Source organism: Narcine bancroftii, chromosome 1 (genome assembly GCF_036971445.1).
Source record: "Narcine bancroftii isolate sNarBan1 chromosome 1, sNarBan1.hap1, whole genome shotgun sequence".
NCBI lineage: Eukaryota > Metazoa > Chordata > Chondrichthyes > Torpediniformes > Narcinidae > Narcine > Narcine bancroftii.
The window spans coordinates 274905183-274930392 of NC_091469.1; the positions used below are offsets into that span (position 1 = coordinate 274905183).

At 42.2% G+C, this 25210-nt stretch overlaps 1 protein-coding gene across 1 annotated transcript in view; it reads right to left on the bottom strand.

Annotated features, from left to right (window-relative positions):
* The window catches only part of LOC138744047 (serine/threonine-protein kinase BRSK2), a 783696-nt gene that overhangs the window by 114803 nt on the left and 643683 nt on the right, over nt 1-25210 (bottom strand). Inside the window, exon 7 of the mRNA XM_069899549.1 lies at nt 7578-7646. Within this exon, the coding sequence (XP_069755650.1) occupies nt 7578-7646 (69 nt within the window). The remainder of the gene's footprint in view (nt 1-7577; nt 7647-25210) is intronic.

Consider the following 25210-nt stretch of genomic DNA (forward strand, 5'->3'; position numbering starts at 1 on the left):
GCTCTCCATATGGTGGCATTCTCCCTCTCGACCTGGCCATTACCGCGTGGGTTATAGCTCGTGGTCCTGCTTGAAGCAATGCCACACTCCAGAAGGTACTGTTGCAGCTCTGAACTCATGAATGAGGACCCCCTATCACTGTGGATGGAATTGGGGTACCCGAAGATGGTGAAAATACTGTGAAGGGCCTGTATCACTGAGGTGGCAGTGGTGTCTGGGCAGGCCACAGCGAATGGGAAGCGGGAGTATTCGTCGATGGCCGTAAGGATGTAGGTATTACGGTTGGTCGACGGTAGGGGTCCCTTAAAGTCTACGCTAAGACGCTCGAAGGGGCGGGTGGCTTTGATGACGTGGGAGTTATCCGGACGGAAGAAGTGGGGCTTGCATTCGGCGCACACCGAACAGGCTCGGGTCATGGAGCGGATCTCCTCAATTGTGTAGGGTAAGTTGCGCGCCTTGACAAAGTGAGCAAACCTAGTGACCCCTGGATGACAGAGCGCCTCATGGAGTTTCCGTAGTCTGTCCATCTGTATGCTGGCGCACGTCCCCCTGGAGAGCGCGTCAGGCGGGTCGTTGAGCTTACCAGGCCGGTACAGGATGTCATAGTTAAAGGTGGAGAGTTCGATTCTCCATCTGGCGATTTTGTCGTTTTTTATCTTACCACGCTGGGTGTTGCTGAACATGAAGGAGACCGCGCGTTGATCAGTCAACAGTGTAAAGCGCCTCCCAGCGAGGTAATGTCTCCAACGACGTACCGCTTCAACTATGGCCTGGGCCTCCTTCTCGATCGAGGAGTGTCTACTCTCCGGACCCTGGAGGGTTCTGGAGAAGAAGGCTACAGGCCGACCGGCCTGGTTCAAGGTGGCTGCCAGGGCGAAGTCGGATGCATCGCTCTCGACTTGAAACGGGACAGACTCATCGATCGCGTGCAGCGTCGCAGCAGCGATGTCAGATTTGATTCGATCGAAAGCCGCTGTGGCTTCGGTCGAGAGGGGAAAAGAGGTGGTCTTGATAAGAGGACGTGCCTTGTCGGCGTAGTTTGGAACCCATTGTGCGTAATAAGAGAAAAGGCCCAGGCAGCGTTTGAGAGCTTTCTGGGTATGTGGGGGGGGTAAGTCCATTAAGGGACGCATGCGGTCAGGATCTGGCATGACTATCCCGTTTTCCACCACACAACCTAGAATAGCGAGTCGTGTGGTCCGGAAAACACACTTGTCCAAATTGTAAGTCAGGTTTAGCTGACGGGCAGTTTGAAGAAATTTGTCTAGGTTGGCGTCATGGTCCTGCATGTCGTGGCCGCAGATGGTGATATTGTCCAGATACGGGAAGGTAGCGGTTAGCCCGTTCTGGTCCACCATCCTGTCCATTTCCCGCTGGAAGACCGCGACACCATTTGTGACCCCGAATGGTACCCTGAGAAATTGATATAGCCGCCCATTCGCTTCAAAGGCCGTGAATGGTCGGTCCTCGCAGCGGATCGGGAGCTGGTGGTAGGCCGAACGTAGGTCAATAGTGGAGAAAATGCGGTACTGGGCGATCTGGTTCACCACATCCGTGATGCGTGGCAGGGGGTACGCATCCAGGAGTGTGAAGCGGTTAATGGTCTGGCTGTAGTCGACCACCATCCGTAGTTTTTCCCCATTCTTAACAACCACCACCTGGGCTCTCCAGGGGCTTGAACTGGGTTCGATGATGCCCTCATCCAGCAATCTACGCACCTCACTCCTAATGAATTGCCTGTTTTCGTAACTATATTGCCGACTTTTGGTGGCCACAGGCTTCCAGCCAGGGGTGAGGTTTGCGAAGAGTGCTGGCGGGGCAATCCGGAGTGTGGAAAGGCCGCAGGATTGGCCCCGGGGCACGGGGGCGGGTTGCTCGGGTGCTTCGGGAGTGGGGCGATGGCGATGGCAGACCGAGAGGGGGGCGTGGGGTCCCCCAAAGTGTAGGGACACCGTTTGGAACTGACACTGGAAGTCTAATCCCAGCAACACTGGGGCGCACAATTGGGGAAGGACGAATAATTTAAAGTGGGTGACCGTCACGCCCTGTACTTCCAGCGTGGCGATGCAATACCCCTTTATCCCAGTCGAGTGCGACCTCGTCGCTAATGAGATCCTCTGGGTAGTGGGGATAATGTCAAGTCCCCAACGGAGGGCCAGATCTGGCTGGATAAAACTGTCAGTTGACCCAGAGTCAAATAAGCAATTGGTGTAGTGTCCATGCACTTTAATCAGTTCCATTGCTCTGGTGAGGGGATGAGAGCATTGCTGGTTTAATGTTATTGAAGCAGTTGACAGGCGAGTTTTGCGCGATGACGTCACGCAACGGGATGACGTCACGCAACGGGATGACATAGTCAAAGCTCGAGGAGCAGGTTGGAGAACCTCCCGGAAGTGCTGTTGTGGCGGGTGAATGGTAAGTAGTGGGGTTTGTAGTTGCTCGTGATCGGTGGTCGGGCCCTGGCGGTCGTCAGCGATGGACGCTAGGGTGAGCACCTGGTTGGCCGCGGGGGTGGCTGCGGCGGCGGTAGCGTCGGCCCCGGGGGTGTCTGTGGCGGCAGCAGCAGCGGCGGTAGCGTCGGCCCCGGGGGTGTCCGTGGCGGCGGCAGCAGCGGCTGTAGCGTCGGCCCCGGAGGTGTCCGTGGCGGCGGCAGCAGCGGCGGTAGCGTCGGCCCCGGGGGTGTCTGTGGCGGCGGCGGCAGCAGCGGTAGCGTCGGCCCCGGGGGTGTCTGTGGCGGCAGCAGCAGCGGCGGTAGCGTCGGCCCCGGAGGTGTCCGTGGCGGCGGCAGCAGCGGCGGGCGAGAGGCAGGCCATCACCATGGTTGCGACGGTGGGTTGCCCCTTCCGGGTTCGGCGTCTCCGTGACGTCAGGCGTTGCCGTGCAGGGGAGCCCTCGCTCTCATTGGACGAGAGCTCTGGGGAAGAAGAGTTTGAATGGGATAGTGGCGGTTGGGCTTCACACGAGGCACTGTGTTTGCTGGCGGCCATTTTAGACCTACAGACTGCAGCAAAGTGGCCGTTTTTAAGGCACTTCTGGCACCTGGCTTTTCTTGCTGGGCACTGGGACCTGCTGTGCTTGTTCCTCCCGCAGAAATAACATTTCGGGTTCGCACGGGGCAGGGTAGCAGCAGCCGACAGGCCGTCAGGGGTAGGGTAGAAGGGCACTTTACTCACATCAGAACGAGGGGTCCAGTCCCTAGAGAGCTCGGTGGACTTTAAGGCTGCATCCTCCATTGTGATTGCAATCCGGGCCACGTCCTCTAGTTTTTCTACCCCTTGTTCGAGCAAGCGCAGCCTCACTTCGTTCGATCGGAGCCCAGCCACATAGGCATCCCGGACGAGGTCGCTAGTGATCTCGGCAGCAGTTTTGTCCACACAGTTACAGTCCTTGCCCAATGCCTTTAGTACTTGTAAATATGCCCTGCTGGACTCACCGGGCTGTTGTTTCCTCGACGCAAGCATGAGCCGGGCATGAACTCTGTTCACCGGTTGATCATACAGTTCCTTCAGTACCTTTATGGCTGCGGTGTAAGTGGTCTCATCCTGGATGTTCTCGTAGACTCTCAAGGACACCATAGACAGCAATGCTGTTAGACGCTGGTTATCCTCCTCTACCTGAATGAATCTCAGGAAGTTTTCAAAGTTCAGCAGCCAGAACTTAAAGGCTTTGAAGGCTGTAGCTGACTGTGGGTCGATATCAAGTTTTTCTGGCCGAGTTAAACGCTCCATCCCTTTCAAAAAAAATTCCTTTTGCTAATAAAATTGTAGAGCTCGTCGAAAGAACCAAAGACTTGTTGATCCAAACCAAGGCTTTTATTAGCAAAAGACCGGAGCTCTTCACAGGTGGCCGACCAGTCCGGAATGATCCGACCTGGCTAGGGACACAACCCTTTAAGGCCCAAACAATAGGTGTGGCTTAGCTCTCAGCCAATCGCTGTAAGCACAGTCTAGATACAGTAACTATATACACTATGTACATTGGTGATAGATCTGTACTATCACACTGTCACAGGTGGCAAACCAAGCACAGCTCATAACGGTTGCTCTGAAATATGGCAAAAGAAAACTCAGGCAGGAGTGGAGCTTGGTGTACTAGGGCAAGTTATGGCAAGGTGAGACAAGGCTGATGTGCTTTTCTCCAGCAGCCTAAGACAATGTGGTATACCTCTGGCCTACTGCAGGGGGCAACCTCTGTACCTGCAGGAGTGTAAGGGGACAGGATAACACCTGGCCAGCTGTCAATCAGTCGGCCTGAATGGATCAAGCCCCACCCGGTCGGGTGTCAATCACCCTCCAGGATATAAGCCTGCGCCGGCCTCCCGAGGCCTCACACAGAGTTGCTGCAGCCACAGCCAGCCTGGCTCTGTGGAAGTCTTTGTGGATTAAAGCCTGTTGTACAGTCTTTACCTTTTGTGTGTCTGATTCTGTCTAACAGTGTACCACAGACCTAAGCAACATTAACTCTTGAGCCACAGATGAGCCATCTCCCATGTGAAGTTGGGGAAGCAACAATCAGCCAGTAGGTGGCAGCAACAACAGTGAGCAGCAGGAAAGCAGTTTGCAGGAGTGGATTTTGTGAGGATTTCACAGCATGGAAAAAGGGAGCTGAGGGCAGAGGTGGACTTGGGTGCCCTAGTGAGGCTTCACCTCTCCTGTGATACTGTGCACACTCAGGTCAATTAAAATTGCAGCCAGGTTCTGAAAAAAAAACACACACTACTCATACTTCAGGAAAGTTCTATCTGCATTCTCAGAGTGGCAAAATTAAGTCAGACACTACAGGATTAATGTTGGAATGTGGCCATTTTAACCAGCACAGTCCTGACCTCTGCAAGGCAGTTAGAGCAAAGAAAAAAGCACTTTACACAAGTGAGAACTTGTTGGGATTTTATTTTCATCAAAACTGGGTAGTACTAGAACTGCTCCTCACATACACTTGATATTAAGTATTCACACATCAAGCACGTCCTCTACTCTGCAGGCACTACTGTTATATTAGAAAGAACTGGCTTACTCCTCCAGTGTGGTGACCCCCTTGTACACTCTTAAAACTGAAGTGTCAACTTCTGAATGACTGAGTAATGCAACATCATGACTACAAAGTTGTGACAAATCAAATTGCTGTACTTTTCACAGTCAGCAGTGAACTTTGTCTGTCATTTTCTGACTAAAACCTGCCATACACAAAAGAGCAGGGAGCGGCACTAACTCACTTTAGTGAGATGTGCCTTTGACTCTTTCATTCAGGAGGAAATCTTAAGTTTGCTTCATGATGGTATGTAAGCCGTAGTCTGAATGAATGTGTCTACAGTAGAGCTGATCTCAGTGAAGAACAGAAACATTGCCCCAAAACTTATTTGCAATCTTTCTCACTGCTAAGCTCCGTCTAACCTGGAAATAATCAACAGAACTAATGGGAAATTGTTGAACTAACATTAACAGAAATTGAAGGAGAGATCAACCAACCTCGCTGGTCAAACTGTAGTGTGACAAATCCATGTTCCTGCATGTGTGTTTGGAGCTAAACACCAAGTTAGTTCTAAGGAAGAGACCTTGACCTAAAATATTAATTGATTTTACTTTCTTTCATCCAATTGTGCTTGACTGGCTGAGTATGAATCATTGTGAGAAACAGGCAATTTAGCCCATGAAATCCATACATACATATATCCTCACTCTCTACCAGTACAATGCCCACAGCACTGAGGTCATAACCATACTCTCATTGTTCTGTGGTACATATTACTCTTGTGCCTGACCATAAACTTTGAGAAGAAACACTCTATTCTGAACTCTATCATGTGAAGAGATTACCAGGTGGACAGATCAAATAATGTAACGACGTCCTGAAAACCTCCTCAACATCCCACTGATTCCTACAATTCTCTCAACACATTTTCAATTGTATTAAAAACCTGAAGGTCATGTTCCAGAATAGTAGAACAAACACATTGCCTCACAAACTAACAAATGTGAGGTGTGGCACTTTGGGAAGTCAAATGCAAGGAGAAAGCATAGAGTTAATGGCAGGACTTCTAATAGGATTGATGTGTAGAGGGGTCTAGGGCCTAAATCCACAGCTCCCTGAAAGTGACCAAGAAAGTTGACAGGGTGATAATAAAAAGTAATGTGGCATGCTTCACTTCACTGATTTGAGCATTGAGAATAAAGAAATCATATTGGACCCATATAGATCTTTGGTTAGGCTGAATTTAGAGTATTGTATCCAATTTTGGTCCCCTCATTACAGGTAGGACGTGAGGCTTTGGATTATAGGGTATGAGCTGCAAAGGGAGGTTGGACAAAATTGGGCTTGTTTCTCAAGAACGTCAGAGGCTGAGGGGAGACCTGACAGAGTTTGAAATATTATGAGAGGCTTTGATTGGATAGACATAATTTTATTTCCCAGGCTAAAAATATCAAATACTAGAGAACATGTGTTTAAGGTGGTGGGGTGGGGTAGTTTAAGGAAGATGTGGGGGCAAATTTTGTTTTACATGAGGAGTGTTCATGCCTGGAACAGGCTGCCAGGGGTTGTGGTGGAAGCAGATATGATAGTAGCGTTTTAGAGGCTTCTAGAAAGACGTATGACTATGCAGAGAATAGAGGGAGAACATTAGTTTAAATTGGTTTCACGTACATGAAGGGCCTGGACTGTTCTATGTCCTAATCTACCCTGCCTGCCCATCTCGTCAGGCTCCTCCTGCTCTACTGTATTCTGGAAGAATCGGGAGGATACAACTTTAGTCTCATCAGTCACTTCAGAATCTAGCAAATGTAATGCAACCAAGTCATTCTCTATCCCTCTGAACCGCTTAAGAGAATACCCTGCCTAATTCACTGCACTGTTATATTGCTTAATTGGTGGGGGTCATAACACCAATAAACTATTCCATTATCTCAGTCTCACTACCAATGATATTTTGTATCTATTTTAACTTAACAGAATATTTAAAACATCACAAAACGCTCTCACTGAATTAAATTCAATTAGAAATGCCATTTCTGCTGTCGCACTTGCATGATCTGAATTTAATTTTTCTCACTTAACATGAATTTAATCCATGCAGCTGAATACTCCAGCTAAGCTACACGTCAATTGTCCTTGTCACAGGTGAAACCGCTACTGAGTCAGGAGAGTCCTTTGGTAAAACTGGACAGATATTCTGACAGACCGCATCACTTGGTAGGATTCCAGTTTTGAAAGGTCACCTGAAAAGCACAGCATCATCTCTTTTTAATTGCTGAAGATATCTGATAGATCACTGGAAGCCAAATAGATCCATCAACATCTTGATACGTGCAGACAATCTGATATGAAGACAACTGATAATGCTGTCAAATTAAACCCTCTGGGTATTGTACTCACCGCTGTTTGGCAGCACAGCAGCACATCTTCACAACAGAATAACTTGAACAAATGCACTGCATAAAATTATCATTAATTCAAAAGAAGAAATGGAAGAAACTAGTTGAAAGTACATTAACCCAACAGATTAAAAAAAAGTAATCTTCTTATGTACATCAAAAGATCATTCAATATTTTCCAGATGAAAGTAAAATCTTTTAAAGACTTACCACCAAGAGTGCGAAAAGGATGACACCACAGCTCCAGACATCTGCTTTTCGACCATCATACTTTTCTCCCTATATTGAACACATCTTTCAATTAATGATTTCATTCTGTTCTCTGCAGCAAATTAAAGTAAAAGCCCTGTTGTGAAATCACATTAGAGCCCTTAAAGTTTCTGCATCATTATTATCATGTTGGTTGATCTGCATCTTTGTGCGAAGTACTGGAGTTCCTGCATTCTGTGGCAAGGTCACCAAAGGAAGGTTTTGGCAATTTATACTTATCCTTTGCTGGAGAACAGTATTACATCTGAAGGCCATTATGGTGTGGTTTGATTGTGCAAGAGTCACTCACATGTCCCTGGTAAAATGAGTTTTTGTCAATCCTGTCCATTTTAATCTATCTTGCAAATACCCACAACAGAGGAGCTGTTTCCATACTGGTTCCAATAATACAAAAAACATCTTTCACTCAAAATTCACCATGGTATTCAATTAAATTATTTACAAGGATGTTGCTGGGTCTTCAGGAGTTGGATTACAGGGAAAGATTAAACAGGTTGGGACTTTATTCCTTGGAGTGTAGAAGAATGAGGGGAGATTTGATAGAGGTTTAAAAAATTATGAGGGGTATAGACAAGTAAATGAGAGTAGGCTCTTTCCACTTAGATTGGGAGAGATAAATACGAGAGGACATGGCTTGAGAGTGAAAGATGAAAGGTTTAGGGGGGACATTAGTGCGTGTGTACAATGTTATCATGCATGATATATTGTGTGCTCTGGGGAACCATTTTTAGTTTTGTAATAAAGAATGAATGAAGCCCCATGTCTCCTTGTGCCATTAATTTTCACTATTGTGATAACTGAAAAACAAGAAAGTAGGTATAGATGGCATCTCAATGCCACTCTCTGGAGAAGGAAAGACTTTTGTGAGTTTATTAAGAAACAAATAAAACTGTTTTGTGAAACTAATCTCCCTTTCATCAATAATAGCTTTTTAATATGGGAAATGCTTAAAACTTACTTAAGAGGGCAAATAATTTCTTATACAAATATCTCAGCAGAGAATATAATATAATACAGAATTAGATGATCTGGAGAAAGGTATAACCAAACTGGAAAAAGAATATCAAAGAATGGTGTTGCAAGAAATGTATAGACAATTAGAGACTAAAAAAACAGAGATATAACACATTACAAATGTACAGAACGGGAAAAAAACTATATTAAAAACTAAACAAAAATACTATGAATTAGGCATACAAAGTCTTATCTTAGCAAGTAAAGGCAGAGAAGCCATGGTGATGCCCTATCTTGCTTACCTCTACCTGAAACTGAACAGAAAATTGAGATGAAAAGAAGCTACACTCTTAAAGGTCCTATATTTCACGTTAAATGGATGGCTCAAGGCTGAAGCCATCTCTCCCAAACTGAAACCTTATTATACATGATGTGATGAAATATCAACTGAAGAAGGTTGCTTATCATGGGGGACCATGACAATTATTTCTACGAAATGGCAGGCTGGCATGTTATCAGAGCTCCATAACAACCACCCAGGGATGGTTTGGATGAAAGCTTTGGCACTTATACATGTCTGTTGGGCATCAATGGACATCGATATTGAACAAATGGTGAGAAGATGTTACATTTGTCAGGAGTTGCAACCCAAAGCACCTCAAGTTAAAGCCAACCCATGGAAATGGCCATCATGACCATTGCACAGGATTCATATAGATTCTGCTGGTCCCTTTATGGGAGAAAACTTGCTTATTGTTGTCGACACACACTCTAAATGGCTAGTAGTATCACACGTGAAAACAACAACAAACCAAATGATTGAGAGACTATGAAGTATGTTTGCATCATATCGATGACCTATAGATCTAGATTCCGATAATGAGTCGCAGTTTGAATCTGATGCTTTTATGTTCCTATGTAATAACAATATATGATACATCTTATCAGCACTCGAGCACCCAAGTACGAATGGGAAAGTGGAATGTTTCATGCAGACTTTTAAAAAGGCCATGAAAACTAAGAAATCCCTAAACATATCATGGAAGCACAAATTTTCTAATAGATATAGAAACACATCACACTCTACTACCAAACGAACACCAATGGCCTTGGTGTTTGAGCGGGACTTAAGGACAAGACTTTCCACAGTGCACTCAAACATAGGCCTTCCCAAGGAACAATCCACATCTCCAAATAAACCTAGCAGATCTCTGAAAGTAGGAGAGTGAGTACTGATATGGGTCTACCAGAACAATAGAAAGCCATGGATCATTCTTAAAAAATTGAGTCCCTGTTCTTATTCTAAAATATGGAAATGCCACATTTAAGAGCGGTGGATGATCCAATGGCCATACTAACTGCTCACAACCCTGACAAGTTTCCATTTTGGGCTCCTTCCAACGATGAAGTTCCAGAAATATCTTCTGAAGATGATATCCCCTTGATGTCAACTGCCCAACGCATCAGTCCTACATTACGCCCTGCTCAGCAGAGCAGCACTATGGGACTCACCAAAGACAAAGTTCACAGTCCTTACCACCAACTGAGGAGGAGGTACTGTCCAAAAAGGCAAAGAGACTGGTGAAGTCACAAATTCTTCTGACTGATTCTACCTCACCAAGAAGATCGAAAAGAGAAAGATGCCCTCCAGAATGACTAAAGAATTATGTAGATTGATTCCACTGCTTAACATGTCATACTTACATTATCATGTAATTGTAATTCACACCATTAGTCCATGGGTACCATGTAGTTACTATAGTTTAGTATAAGTGGTGCCTATATGTTATTTGCACGAAGCATTTATTTTTTTGGGGGGGGGGGGTGGGGGAGTGGAGAAAGATTGTTGTGAATATATGCCTGCATGTGTATGATGTCACCATGTATGACATCATCACACACACACACACACACACACACACACACACACACACACACACACACATATATCATTTTTAGATTAGTAATAATGAATGAATGAAGCCCCATATCTCTGTGTGCTAGTGTAATTCTACGCCTAGAATACACAGCAATTAGGGAGAACTTTTTCACTTAGAGAATGGTGGAGATGTGGTATGAGCTGCCATCTGACATGGTAAATGCAGGCTCACTCCTACGTTTTAAGAATAAATTGGATAGATACATGGATGGGAGTGGTCTGGAGGGTTATGGAATGGGTGCAGGCCAGTGGGACTAGCAGAATGATGTTACAGCACAGACTAGAAGGGCTGAATGGCCTGTTTTCTCTGCTGTAGTTTTCTATGGTTCCTTGCTTCTAAATAACAATAGAGTTAGTTAGAAACAATAAAAATACACCAAATATTTGTATATTTATCTGTAAACAGTCTGTAAAAATATTCTACCATACCTCAGAAACAGGAATGGCATACATGAAAACAATGAAAAGCAGAAGAATTCACTTTCTTTCAACTGGCAGGATTTAACCAATGTGCTCTTCAGGAATTTGTATTAGGTCCTGATCCTGTTATCTTGTGTGCTCACAGAATAACAGAGCAGTTACAGCATGGAAGGAGCCATAATGCCCATCAAATTTCCACTGTCTCTCTGAAAGAGCTATCCAAGTCAAGTTTATTGTCATCTCGTTGTACAAGTACAACCCGACAAACCAGCATTCTCCAGTATTCGTTGCAATCCAGCTTCACATAGCCCAAAAAGGTTTCATTTCACATACATACCCTGCTATCATTTGAACAGCACCATTTATTTTGCCTCCACTTTTACCCTGTGTTGGACATTTGAGACCTTAACCATTTGCCCTGTAAATAAAATCATTATGTCACTTCTGGTTCCTTTTCCAATCACCTTCATTCTATGTCACTGAGTTTTTGACTCAGGAGCAGTTTCAATCTATCTACCCTGACTAGACCCTTTCATGATCTTAAAAACTTCTATCAGGTTTCTTCAGAACTTTTTGTTTTACAGAGAATATCCCCATCTTCTGCATTCTAACTACTGTGTATAACTGAAGTCCATTATGCCTGAATCTTTGGCTTGGCTTCGCGGACGAAGATTTATGGAGGGGGTAAAAAGTCCACGTCAGCTGCAGGCTCGTTTGTGGCTGACAAGTCCGATGCGGGACAGGCAGACACGATTGCAGCGGTTGCAAGGGAAAATTGGTTGGTTGGGGTTGGGTGTTGGGTTTTTCCTCCTTTGCCTTTTGTCAGTGAGGTGGGCTCTGCGGTCTTCTTCAAAGGAGGTTGCTGCTCGCCAAACTGTGAGGCGCCAAGATGCACGGTTTGAGGCGTTATCAGCCCACTGGCGGTGGTCAATGTGGCAGGCACCAAGAGATTTCTTTAGGCAGTCCTTGTACCTTTTCTTTGGTGCACCTCTGTCACGGTGGCCAGTGGAGAGCTCGCCATATAACACGATCTTGGGAAGGCGATGGTCCTCCATTCTGGAGACGTGACCCATCCAGCGCAGCTGGATCTTCAGCAGCGTGGACAGCGTGGAATACATTGTAGTAAATCGTACATGCTCCTCTCACAAAGCCTTTAGATTGTTTCTAAAGTACGGTACACATTAGGGATTGTTAGACATTGGACATTCTTCAGGAATTAATGCAAATGAGAAACAATCTGCAATAAAATCCTTTCCTATTGTAAACTATAAATAGTAATCAGTGTTGAAATTAAAAGGACAGCTTTGAAAAGAAATAGTACTGTCTATAAAGCACAAGTTTTTGGCCCACAGAAGGAGGTTCCTCAAGAGATATAGCTTGTAAACATGAGACATTCTCATACGAATTAGGCAAATGTAAGATAATGGAGCTGTGTTAATTAACTGACATTAAACCAGGCTTAAGATACCTTGAGCTAAGTTATTTTGCACCACTGTTACTAAGATCAAGGCAGGTTCCAAAACAGATTTATTTTTTTCACTTAGCACTTCCACATTTGACAAGCACGTTTATATTTCCTTGGAATTTATTATTATTCTCCAGACTGTTCAATGCATCACCAAGTTTTTTGACATCTGCAGATTTAGAAATTGTGGTCAGATTATGCATTATTACATGGTCTCGAAAGAGACTTGTCATTTTTGTCACAATAATCCCCGTCTTCAACCTACATTAGGAGCTATGGAGAAATGAAGTGATTTAGCTATTTGTGAACATAATTGTTTTTTAAAAAAAAAACTATCTTTGGACATGTGACAATAGATGATTCAATTCAATTAACAAGAGGGAAAAATCAAAGAACTATGCCTCAAATGGACAGTTATGGTCAGTTTTATAGATTGAACGACAGTAAAGATAATAGTGATCTCGGAAGAAGTATGAAGCATATTTATCAGAATTAGGTCAGTATTTGAAGGACAAATTGTGTTAACTGGATTTGTATTCACTTAAATTTGGAAGGTTGAATGTGGACTTCATTAAATTGCATTAAATTACAGACATTCAGTTGAGTAGATATGTTCTCTTCCCTCTGGTGGAGTTCCAGAACAAGAGGAAGTCATAATGAGTTTATTTTTTAAAGAGTGAAATTAGTAAACACTTTCTCAACTCAAAGACTACGGGAAATCTAAAAGGCTCTTCCCAAAAGTACTGTAGCTTACAAAGATTGAGGTCAGTAGTTTTTTGCTGTGAAGATTTCAAGTGACATAGAGGAGGGTGAGTAAATGAGAACGATGTGTAAAGTACTGTAGCTTACAAAGATTGAGGTCAGTAGTTTTTTGCTGTGAAGATTTCAAGTGACATAGAGGAGGGTGAGTAAATGAGAACGATGTGTAGGGTCCAGACTGTTCCAATACATACACTGAAGGCAGCATCTGACCTGTAGCCTGCTGCCTCTGTGTATCATCAAAAGTCACACAGATCCAATGAACAAGAATATTTAAATTGACAGTGATCGATTAGCACGAGGTGAGTCATATCATAGTGATTAGTTGGGAACTCTTTTCTATTATATGACAAATCATAGCTCACATACCTTTTACTCAATTTAAAATAGGCCTTATGGTCTAGAGCTTATGATAATACACAGAAAACCATTGACTGACAGTTTCAATACAAGCATGGCAAATTGTGAAATTTAATTCATTACAATTAGGATTTCATTCCCCTATTGATACAGAATATTATAAACTGTCTTCAGAAGTAGCTTATAAAACCAATCAGTTATCTAATTTCTCAAGGGAACTCGGGATGGGGAAATAAAGGCTGGCCATTACAGGTGACATCCACATTTTGAAATCAATTGCAAACCATTTTGAAGGTTGGTTCGAATGCATTATGCATTTGCTGGATGAATACTGTGTAACCTCTTGATTTATGTGGCTTCTCACTAAGTGTCAACAAAATTAATAAGTGTTACATTGAGATTATTTTATGAAATTGAAATGATCATTGCAATTTGCATACTTCTATTGTGTGAACATAGTATTGTGTAAAGACATAAACAGGCAGAATACTGTACATTCTACATCAACCACCATCAGTGAAGTTGATTATTTAAATGTCCCTCAACTCTATTTTCAAAAGTAAAGTAAATCAGAACAAAACTTGAATACACCAAGGTTATGGAATATCTGCTGGTTTTAATATTTCAATATATACTTTTTAGAAAATATAAAAGTACAGTGATTCATCAATATCTGCAATTATGAGGGAAATAAGTCAGTAACACCCCATTCTTCAAATTGAAATTTTATAATAGAATATGAAGATTCCAGTTACAGTCAAGAATGTAACTCTATCTTTGCCAGACCCTCTGATAGAATTATTGTTTGAGTGCTGCTTTAATGTGAATAGAACATTATTTGCATGCAAAGGGATTCAAGGATGTGCTCAAGGTTTCCTGATGAAATTGAATATCTCCATTAATTCCTGGAAATTTCTGGTCCATGTCTGGACAGAGTGGGGAAGGGGATGGCAGAGTACCTTGAAGCCTTCCATTGGAACACACAGAAGGCCCACATAAACGAATCAGGAGCAAATCACTTCCTAACCCATCCACTTCCTGCCTCATAAGTGGAAAAGTTCACACTTTCCACATTTGACTTTATCAGCCACCCGAGGACCTACAAAACCAGGCTGGAAGCAAATCCTGTGCAATTGCCTGAGAAAAATGAGGTCATTCATCAAAGAATTCCTCAATTCTGTACCAAACTTTAAAGATAGATGAGGAACAGAAAACGCACTCGGTTGTAGGTTTGGAACAAAGACAAGGAAAAAGAGATTGCATTTTTGAAGTATAAAGAAAATCTCCTTCTGCCCCAGGATACATCTTGTTGAAAATTCTCAAGAGATTGTTATAATGAGATATGATTGCATCAAACTGCTGAAAGCATATAAAAGATTTACAGCATTCTTCACGGGACTGCATTCAAATGTGCCACAGACTTTGATGAGACTATGATTATGAAGATAATCTACATCTATCTATCTGCATGTTCCCGTCCATTTACTATAAAACAAAGTTGCACAAATGAAGTGCCAGCTATGGCATTGTCTGGAATAGTTGCTCAAAAGATAGGGTGAATTCAAACATTTATGTTTGTTCTGTATTTTTATTTTATTCCATTATCTTGAGTTAGCAGAGGTGGAGTTTTCTATGCAGCAGAGAAAGAAAGGCCATTACTCATAAGAGGAGGAACATTAAGACACATCTGTCATGAAATAATGAAGCCCTTTCATCTGTCTGAACTTGGCACTGGGTCTTTTCAATCTACTGCAACATGTAATGGTTACAAGCATCAATAAGTAGCATCATATTAATCCAGCATTTTAGCAGTTAGTGGTAGCTGAGCATTGCTTGAGCTAATTGCCAACTCAACCAATTGAGATACATTTGCTCCAATAAGGCAGCAGTTCCCAAAGTGAATCTATGTGAAATGCCCAAAAAGCCTCGGTGAAAGGAAAAGTAAAATAAAACTTTAAAAATATCTTAAAGAGCAAAGCACCAACACTTAGCTGGCACCATGCAACGGTGGCGCACAGGGTTGTGTACTAGTGGCTTAGGAGAATGGCTAAAACACAGAAGTATAGATAGATAGATAAGTTTCAAATTGAGAGTCAATAATTAGTCAGGTGCCACTGTTACCACATATGAATAACTTGGATAAAGAGACTGATGGCACTGCAGTCAAATAAGCCAATGAAATAAAGATGGGTCTTTAAACATATTTGTAATGAGGCTGGAAAGGGATATGAATAGGTTATGTGAGTGGCCAAGAAAATGGCAGATGGAGTACACTGTATGATGATCTACTTTCAAAAGAAAAATGAAAAAGCAAGATATTACTTAAATGGAGTGGGATTACAAAATGTTGCACTACAAAGGAATATGGAGCTGCTAATACTTAAAACACAAGCAGTCTTCATGCAGGAACAGCAAGTAATTACAAAGACTAAGAGCTATGGAGTGTTACATTAGGGAACTATTGATCCAACTTTACAGAGCACTGGAGAGATGTGGCATGCAATCTTGTAGGGTAGACTTGCATTGGTACAGAGGCCATATATTTCCGACATGAAGGGGTTTATGTACGAAGAATGTTGAGCTGGTTGGGTGTATAGATAAAGGAGCTGCTCTCACTGAAGTGCATGAGATTCTGAGGGGAAATGACAGCGGAGGATATTTCTTCCAGTGCCAATATGGAGAATTTAGAGGTGTAATTTCAGAATAAGTGGTTGCCCATTTAAGGCAAAGATGTGGAGGAATTTTGTCTTTGACAGATAATGATTTCCTGGAATAATCGACCAAGGAAGCTCTGAAAGCTGGTTGTTGAATACATTTGAGTTGGAAATGGATAGACATTTAAATTACAAAGAATGGGGAGAGAGCAGGTAAGTAGGCCGCAATCTTTTGCAATGGGGATGCTCACCGGGACAATCAGCCTTCTCTGGCTCCTCTTTCTTATGGTCATGTCAACAACTCTACTTCCATTGAAGCATTTGAACCTCCTGGGGTTATAATTCTTTTCACTTGTAATTTCATAATACATTTGACTGCAGGATGTTTAAAGCAAAATATTTAAGCATAAACTCCCATGTCGCTTTGTCAACAATCCAACTCACAAATATAGATCAGCTGTCAAACATAGATGAGAAAAGCTAAGAATAAACAAGAAAGAACCTGAATATTTTAACAATAAGTATGAGCAACAGCAAGGTTTTAAATTAGTAACACAGTATGAAATTTATAAAAACATTCAAGCTTAAAGGTTTCTCCTTGTCCCCAAAGAAGTGTCAGAACACATTGTTCCTTCCCAGCTTGATTATCCATAAAACTTCATTGGGAAATCAATGCAAGTAATCTGGGACCAAAGAATTTCTAAAATTACAGGAGTGCATATTTTTTTTGAAATTTGGGTCTTAAAATTCAATGTTCAAGCTATTTAATAAGTAACCACAACATTAAGCACAGCTCTCTTGAGATTTATTGCCGGAATGGTAGCCCTTAACAGGCTGCATCAGGAATTGTAGACTGCCTCTGAAGTTCAAACTAGTGATAAGCAATTAGACAAGAATATTGAGAACTTACATTGAGAGGGGACTTTTCCTGATTCCTTAACACTTTGGACTCCGGCCATTTTAAAACATTCATAATTTCTTCCCCAGACTGGGTTCATGGGTGTTATATGTGGAGGAACGTTTGGTTTCTCTATCTGGAACACTGTGGATTTTCAGATGGTCACATGACCTCCCTGTCTGAAACTTATTCAGAAGTCACATTACCTGCCAATCAAGGTTGGACTCCAGCTGCCCACTAGTGCACACCTTGCCATTGGCTCATTTAAATTACTTAGTGTCATAAAACATCGACACACACCGTATTTCTTTCTATCTGCCTCTAGGTCCAAGTCCTGGTCATAACTCCACATCAGCTTGCTGCTGTGGACATCACTAGAGGAGTTGTGGGTAAGGTGTGCACTGCACTTAAGTTGAGTCATTGCACTGTGATAGATCAGTGCTTGCACAGAGTCACTTCCCCATTGGTACAGGGAATCAGGAGTGTGTTTGAAAGTCCTTGCACGTGAAGTGTGTAAACGTACGGGAGCATGTAGCAGATAGGTGGTCACTGGTATCAGAGTCCAACCTAGGTATGATGTGAATGTCTATATAGTTGTCTAGTAGTAGAGTAATTAAGTATCATTTGACTTCTTCCCGTTTGTCTCCCACGTAATCAATAAAGTTACCTTTGATTGTAACACTTGTGTCCAGACTTGTCTCTCTGTAAACCCACCGAACCTGATACTGTTCCAAACACAACAATGGGTAAATACTTACAGTACAAAAACTGGAACATGGAGTATATACACTTGTTGATAGTCCCGGGAAACTATAACACAGAGTATTTGCGCATGTTGGTAATCCCGTGAAACTGGAACACAGAGAATATGTGCTTGTTTATAGTCCAACAAAAACAGGGACATGGAGTATATGCACTTGTTGGTAGTCCCTGAAAAAAAGGACACGGAGTCCAAGGGGTTAAAAATATTAAAGGAAATAAAAATACTCTCAGGAATTTTTCAAACCTCAAAAGATTTGAACTACTAAGGTCACCTGGCCTCACCATTTGCTTCATCAATGATCCATTTTCCTTTCCTTGCCTGCACCCTGCCTTCAATATTTGACAAAACTCAGTCTTGTGTATGCTCATCACAGCCCCTAAACAAACACAGTTGTAGAACACATTTAAAAATCAGACGCATGGCCAATTTTGAGGCAGTACAGGCACATGTTCTGATGGATAAGCTTAACAAATAGAGGAGGCTCGGCATACTGCGGTCACACGTGTATCTTACTTACACGGAAAATTCTGCAGTCTTGCAAGAGGAAATATTTGTAACCACATTACAATGCTGAGGGCATTTACACCCTAAATTTTATTGTAACCAAGCAAGAAATAACATAAATAATCACAGTAATTAAGTAGGATGATGACAAGAAGCCATCGTTCATAATTCACTAACTGCAGGACCAATCAAATACTCAGCTATTCAAACCATTCAGAATTGGCTCACCTGCAGAAAGCAGAGGGTAGGAGAAGCTGGAACATATTCTGCCTGCAGGTCAGTGACTAGTGAAAATTAGTGGAGTTTCTGCTCTTTGTGATTTTGATTAAAGATCTTGATGAAGAAGAGACGATAAGTTTGCAGACCATACGATGGATGGAGGTGTTTTGCCTAGTATAGAAGGTTGGCATAGGTTACAACAGGATATAGACAGGATGCAGAGTTGGGCAGAAAAGTGGCAGATGGAGTTCAATCCTGATAAATGTGAAGTGATGCATTTTAGAAGGTCAAATATGAAGACTGAGTACATGGTTAATGGCAGGATTCTTAACAGTGTGAAAGAACAGGGGGGGGATCTTGGGGTCCAAGTTCATAGACCTTTCCAGGTTGTCACACAGGTTGATAGGGTAGTTAAGAAAGCTTATGGCCTTCATTAGTTGGGGGACTGAGTTCAAGAGTTGTGAGGTAATGTGGCAGCTCTTTAAAACTCTGGTTAGACCACACTTGGAATATTATGTTCAAGGATGTGGAAGCTATGGAAAGGGTGTAGAGGAGATTTACCAGGATATTGCCTGGATTGGAGAACATCTTATGAGGCAATATTAACAGAGCTAGGACTATTCTCTTTGGAATGAAGACGGATGAGAGGTGACCTAATGGAGGTCTACAAGATTACAGGAGGCACAGATAGGGTGGTCAGTGTTAGGTCTGCTTTGTTCATGAATGAGTGAGTCAGACACCAGACTGAGTCGAAATCAAGGTTCTTTGTTCTTTATTACCGGATTGTAACACTTGCAACTAACAGTGTTAGTTGGAGAAGGCGCATTCTGCCGTTATCAGCAAGTGGTGTTTTTTTATACCTCAGGATACGTACTTAGTAAATTATCATACCATTACATTGTCCAATGAATAAACTGTTGCTATCCTTCTCTGTTAGTCTGCTGCACATCATTCTTGTTAGTGCAAAGCTTATCTTGAGTGTACAAGGTCACATCTGCATTCTGTTACTCCTTAGTACTGGGTGACTCCTTCTCCAGTCCCATCTCATGATGTTTTTACCTTACAATAGCCAGCACCCTTTGCCCAGGATGAGCATAGCAAGCACCACAGGATATCTGATAAGGTGAGGGTGGACAATTTATAGGAAATAATAGAAGTAAGATTTTTACACAGAAATTTGTGGGTGCTTAGAATGCATTGGTGGTGGAGGCTAATGCAATAGGGATGTTTAAAAGACTCAGACATGCACATGGTGCTTTATGGATGTGAGGTCAGGTAGGTTTAAATTGTTGATTGTTTAGTTTTATCTAAGTCGGCACAACATATATTGAGGGCCAAAGGGCCTGTACTTCTTCCATGAAATCATTGAACACCTTCAAATTTTGGGATTATAATTCCTCTTCATCTACACCAGAATACCCTAGAATAAAGTTGAGGGCCAGATGAAAAGTGCATTTTTATTCTGTAAAGAGGAAACCGTTGCTCTACCACTTGGCTCAGAGTGTGGAAAAGATAACTAGATCTGATGGCACCCAGTCTTCAGCTCATCTTGGACTTCCAGTTCCAAAGCACTGCTACAGTCCCCTGGTCTCACCCATCTTCTGCTGTTTTGTTAATGATTCCGTTTCTTTTTTTGAAATATGACAAGTGTTCAATTGGATTCATAATTGCTAAGTAAATGATCCATGTAGCAAGATCTCAGGTATTATTCAGGGATAGGCTGATGTACAGGGATGCACATTCACTTTGTACATGTTGGATGAGCATCGACAAGGGCATGCAGTGATATTCAATGGCATGCCAATGGCACTGTTCCCCAATATCAATATTCTGGGGGATCACCATCAACCAGTATCTTGACTTGACTTGCCACATAAATATTATGTTTCAGCAAGAGCTCAAGCAACTCAGCTCCTGAGACAATAAATCTCTAATCATTCCTTGCCCGCCTTTCACCCTGCATCATGTTCAAGGTATGGCTTGTGGCTGTTCAGATTGGTGTAGTGGTTAGCCAGCTATCAGGACTGGAGTTCGAATCCTGCACTGTCTGTAAGAAGTTTGTACATTCTTCCCATGTCCACGTGGGTTTTTGAAGATGGTTACACAGTTAGATAAGGTGTCTATGAATACAGCCATACAGTTTGGAGGAGAGACTGGGGAAGCAGTTTGTTTTCCATAAAATGTAAAAGGTTGAGGTATCCATGATAATAGACACATCATACTGAAAAACACACCCTGAGATGAAGAGTCTATAAGCAAAAGCTTGTATTCGGATTTCAGATTTATTGTTAGAGCACAGACACGACATCACATACAACAGAGATCCTTTTTCCTGCGGTCAGGGAGAATTATCTCTTATTGATAGTGCAAAAAATGTACTCAATGTACACGAAAACAAATAAAGAAATGTAAACAAACTGATTGTACAATACATAGGAAAAAAATTGATCAATAAAGTGCAAAAGTAAGTGTCCTTAAATGAGTCCCTGATTGAGTTTGTGGTTGAGGAGTCTGACAGTGGAGGATTAGCAGCTGATCCTGAACCAAGTGGGTGCAAGTCTTGTGCCATCAATACCTCTTTCCTGATGGTAGCAGTGATAACAGAGCATGCCCTAGGTGATGTGGATCTTTGATGATTGCTGCACCTCTCCAATAGTAGCGTTCCCTGGAAATGTTCTCATTGGTGGGGAGAGTTGCCTGTGATGTCCTGGGCTCTGTCCACTACCTTTGCAGGGCTTTCCATTCAGGGGTATTGGTGACCCCTACCAGATTGTGATGCAGTTGGTCAGCACCCATCATAGGTTAATGGTACAAGAATTTGAAGGGAATTGAGGAAGAATTCCTTCACTCTGTGGGTGTTTGACATCTGCTAGAATGTCTGATGAAAAGATGTACTCTTGCAACTTTTAAGTATTTGAAATACTATGGCATAGTAGGCAATGGCTGAGTACTGGAATATAGAATTAGTATAGATAGGTTCTAGTAGATTAGTATAAATGGCTGGCATGGATTGGAGGACCCATTGCCACAGTCTTTGTCTCTTTTATTCCCATGAAAATAACATAAAGCAATGATGTCATTGATAAAAGGTATATTGGGATGTGCAACAGAAAAAGCAATGGTGATCAGCTTCTTTTTATGTTGGTTGAGCAAAAATGCTAGCCAAAACACTGGAGGTATTCCTTCTTAAATAACATGTGTTCTGTATGTCTTGCCAAGCAGAAGAATCAGCATCAATGGCACAGCTGCACTAGGTTTAAAGATAAGCAGATGGACTGAAGGACAGATGGACATATCTAGCTGCTTTAAAATCCTCAGGACAATGAAACATCAAACTGAGGAGCAAAAGCTTGCAATTTGGAATCTGTACTTTTACCACTGCCCCAATATTTGTTCAAATCTTGCAGACAATAGATATCAGCTTTGTCAACATGTTGCTTTTGTTAAAAAGGTTGCCATTTCAGACCTAAATGTCTGCATCTTGTAGGAAGACACATCTGGCCCTTCAGCACCTCTACTTTCTCAGTTTGCGGAGGTTTGGAATGACAATGGAAACCTTGGTAAACTTCTACAGATGTGTAGTGGAAAGTGTGCTGACCAGCTGCAATTGGGGGTGCCAGTCTCATTGAGCAAAAATTGCTGCAAAAGGTGGTGGGCACAGTCCAGGACATCACAGGCAAAACCCCACCATTGAGAAAATCTACATGGAATGCTGCCATTGGAGAGCAGCAGCCATCATCAAGGATCAAAGCCAGCCAGGGCATGCTCTGTTCTCACTGGTGCCATCAGGAAAGAAGTACAGGTGCCACAAGACTCATACCACCAGATTCATGAATAGTTCCTACCCCTCCACCATTTGAACAACAAACTCAATCAGAGATTCAATTAAGGATTCTTACTTTGCACATTATTTATTACTGAATTTTTTTCTCTGTATTTGTTTACATTTCTTTCTTTGTTTACATTTCTCTCTTTTGTATACATATCTTTGTCCTAAGGTAAGTTCACACTAGCGATAAATTGAAATCCTGCCTGGCCTGTGGGAAAAAGAATCTCAGGGATGTATGTGATGGCATGTACATACTCTCACAATACATCTGAACTTTGAACTTATTTATTTTGTGCTTTCTCTCTATTTTCCACCTTTCTGTCCTTCTTTGTCATCAATTCCTTCCTACTTCTGAGTTCCCTTTCTATAATGCTCATATTTCTGCCTCTCATGCTTAGTATTAAGTTCAATACATATTTCACTCCATCTTTTACCTTCCCCTTTCGAAGGGAACTTTCTCAAACATTGAGGCTCTCTAGCTACTATCTGGATCCAAAGAGCACAAAGTGGGAATATATGGACTGGAGAAATGTTAAAAATAAAAACAAACAAACATTAAGCAGTTGCTTTTGTTATTTTAATTTTTAATGTGAAGGCTTGCAAAGCCTCAGAAGATGGGATAAGCACAAGTGAGGGAACTAGGCCATGAGCTGTACTCAAAAGGCCCCATGACATAATAGGGAGATAAGGAGAATGGTATTCTGTATATTATTATCCCTTCAACCAATGAGGCCTCTGATGGGATATATTTTAGGGCCTTAACAAAATGATGGCAACTCTTTGAAAATATTTATTTTGGGAACTGCAGAGAATGGATTTCTATAACTGGTGGTTTTTCTTTGCCGATTCTTTAAAAACACATTTTTAGATTGAGGAATTTTTTAACAGGAAATAATTTATGGCTCTGCAATAGGTTAGTAAGCTTGAATTCCATTTTTTCTAATATTGAACTATTTGATTCACTTCCTCAGGAGTTTGTGGAGGTTTTCTACGTCATCAGAAACCCTGGCAAATTTCTGCAGATGTGTGGTGGAAAGTGTGCTGACCAGCTGCATCACAGTCTGGTATGGGGGCACCAATACCCCTGAATGAAAGCCCTGCCAAAGTTAGTGGACCAAGAACATCACTGGCAAATCCCTGCCCACCATCGAAAACATCAACAGGGAATGGTTCCGTCAGAGAGCAGCAACAATCATCAACGATCCATACCACCCAGTACACACTCTGTTCTTGTTGCTGTCATCAGGACTTGCACCACCAGGTTCAGGAACAGCTGCTCCCCCTTCACCATCAGACTCCTCAACAACAAACTCAATCAGGGACTCATTTAAGGACTCTATTATTTGATTGATTTTTATTTCTGTATTGCACAGTCAGTTTGTTTACATGTATACGGATCTTCTTTGTACTACCAATAAGTGTTAATTCTTCCTTGTCTGCAGGAAAAAAGAATCTTGGGGTTTTTCTGATAATAAATCTGAACTTTAAGTTGTTCTAGTCTGAGATTTGTATTTAAAGAAATAAGCAAATGTGGCAAAGGAACAAAGTATATTCAGCAAATAAAGGTGATGATACTATTTATCTGCTTTCCTTTCATGAATGCATTTTTATTAATAGCACACAAAAACTACTCTGCCCCATATGCAAATCTTTGATGTGTTATTCAGATGCAGGGAATCCACATGTACCCATGAACTTCGAAGAAAATTTAAACTTAATACTATTGTAATGTATCAGGCTTCTTTATATAATTGGAATTATCTGAGTCACATATTTCCCCAGGGTCATTATCAATATGGTTTTGCAATCTGTAAGGTTTCTATTTATTTTCTTTGATTACTCATTGCACCTATTTCTTCTTTTGCTTGTTTGTTTCTTCTTTTCAATTGTTGCATAGACATTTCCTCCAAATAAATGCAGGTAAGAAAGATAGAATCTTCATAGAACAGCAGAAGGCTATTCAGCCAAATGAGTCTGTGCTGACGGCCGAGAAATCTGTCAGTTTTATTGCTAACTCTTTCCCTACGATAAAGTTGACCTGAAATTAACAAACAAACACAACTATGGTTCAAAGCACCATACTTTATTACCGTACATGCATGTGTAGTAGTCAAACTTGGTGGATCAAATTTTAGGGTAAAATTTAAGGAGATGACTATTACATGAGTACTACTTTGGACTGCATTAAGTACCTGCATTGATTGGAGTTTCTGAGGCTTGGATGGGCGGGTGGGTGGCCGGGATCTGGTGGTAAGTCCATGTTTGGGGATTTGGGAGCTCAGTTGGGCGGGAGACCAGGGCCTAGGCGAGAGTCCACCCTGGGGCATCAGGAGCTTGGATGGGTGAACGGCTGGGGCCTAGGTGAGAGTCTGCAGTCAGAGCATTGGGAGCTCGAATGGGTGGCGAACTGAGGCCCAGGCAAGAGTCTTTGATTGGGATGTTGGGAGCTTGGATTGGTGGGTAGCTGGGGTCTAGGTGAGAGTCTGTGGTAGGAACATAGAAAGCTCCAGTGGACGGGCAACTGGGGCAAAAAACAGTTGGAGGGGTCAACTTGTACACGCGATATATGGAAAATACCAGATATTTGGGCCAAAAATAGGGTTTCAACTATTAAACGCGTATATACAGTATGACTTTTCAAAGTGTGAGAATTCTATTACAGCAAGAAGCTCTGCCACAAGCAACTACTGTCACCTCAAGAATGAGTGCATCATGGCTTATAAATATCATATTTATACAGATGAGCTTCCAGTTTTCCAGAACCTTCGAACAAACTTTCACCATCTAAGTTTCGTAAGACTCTTTCATT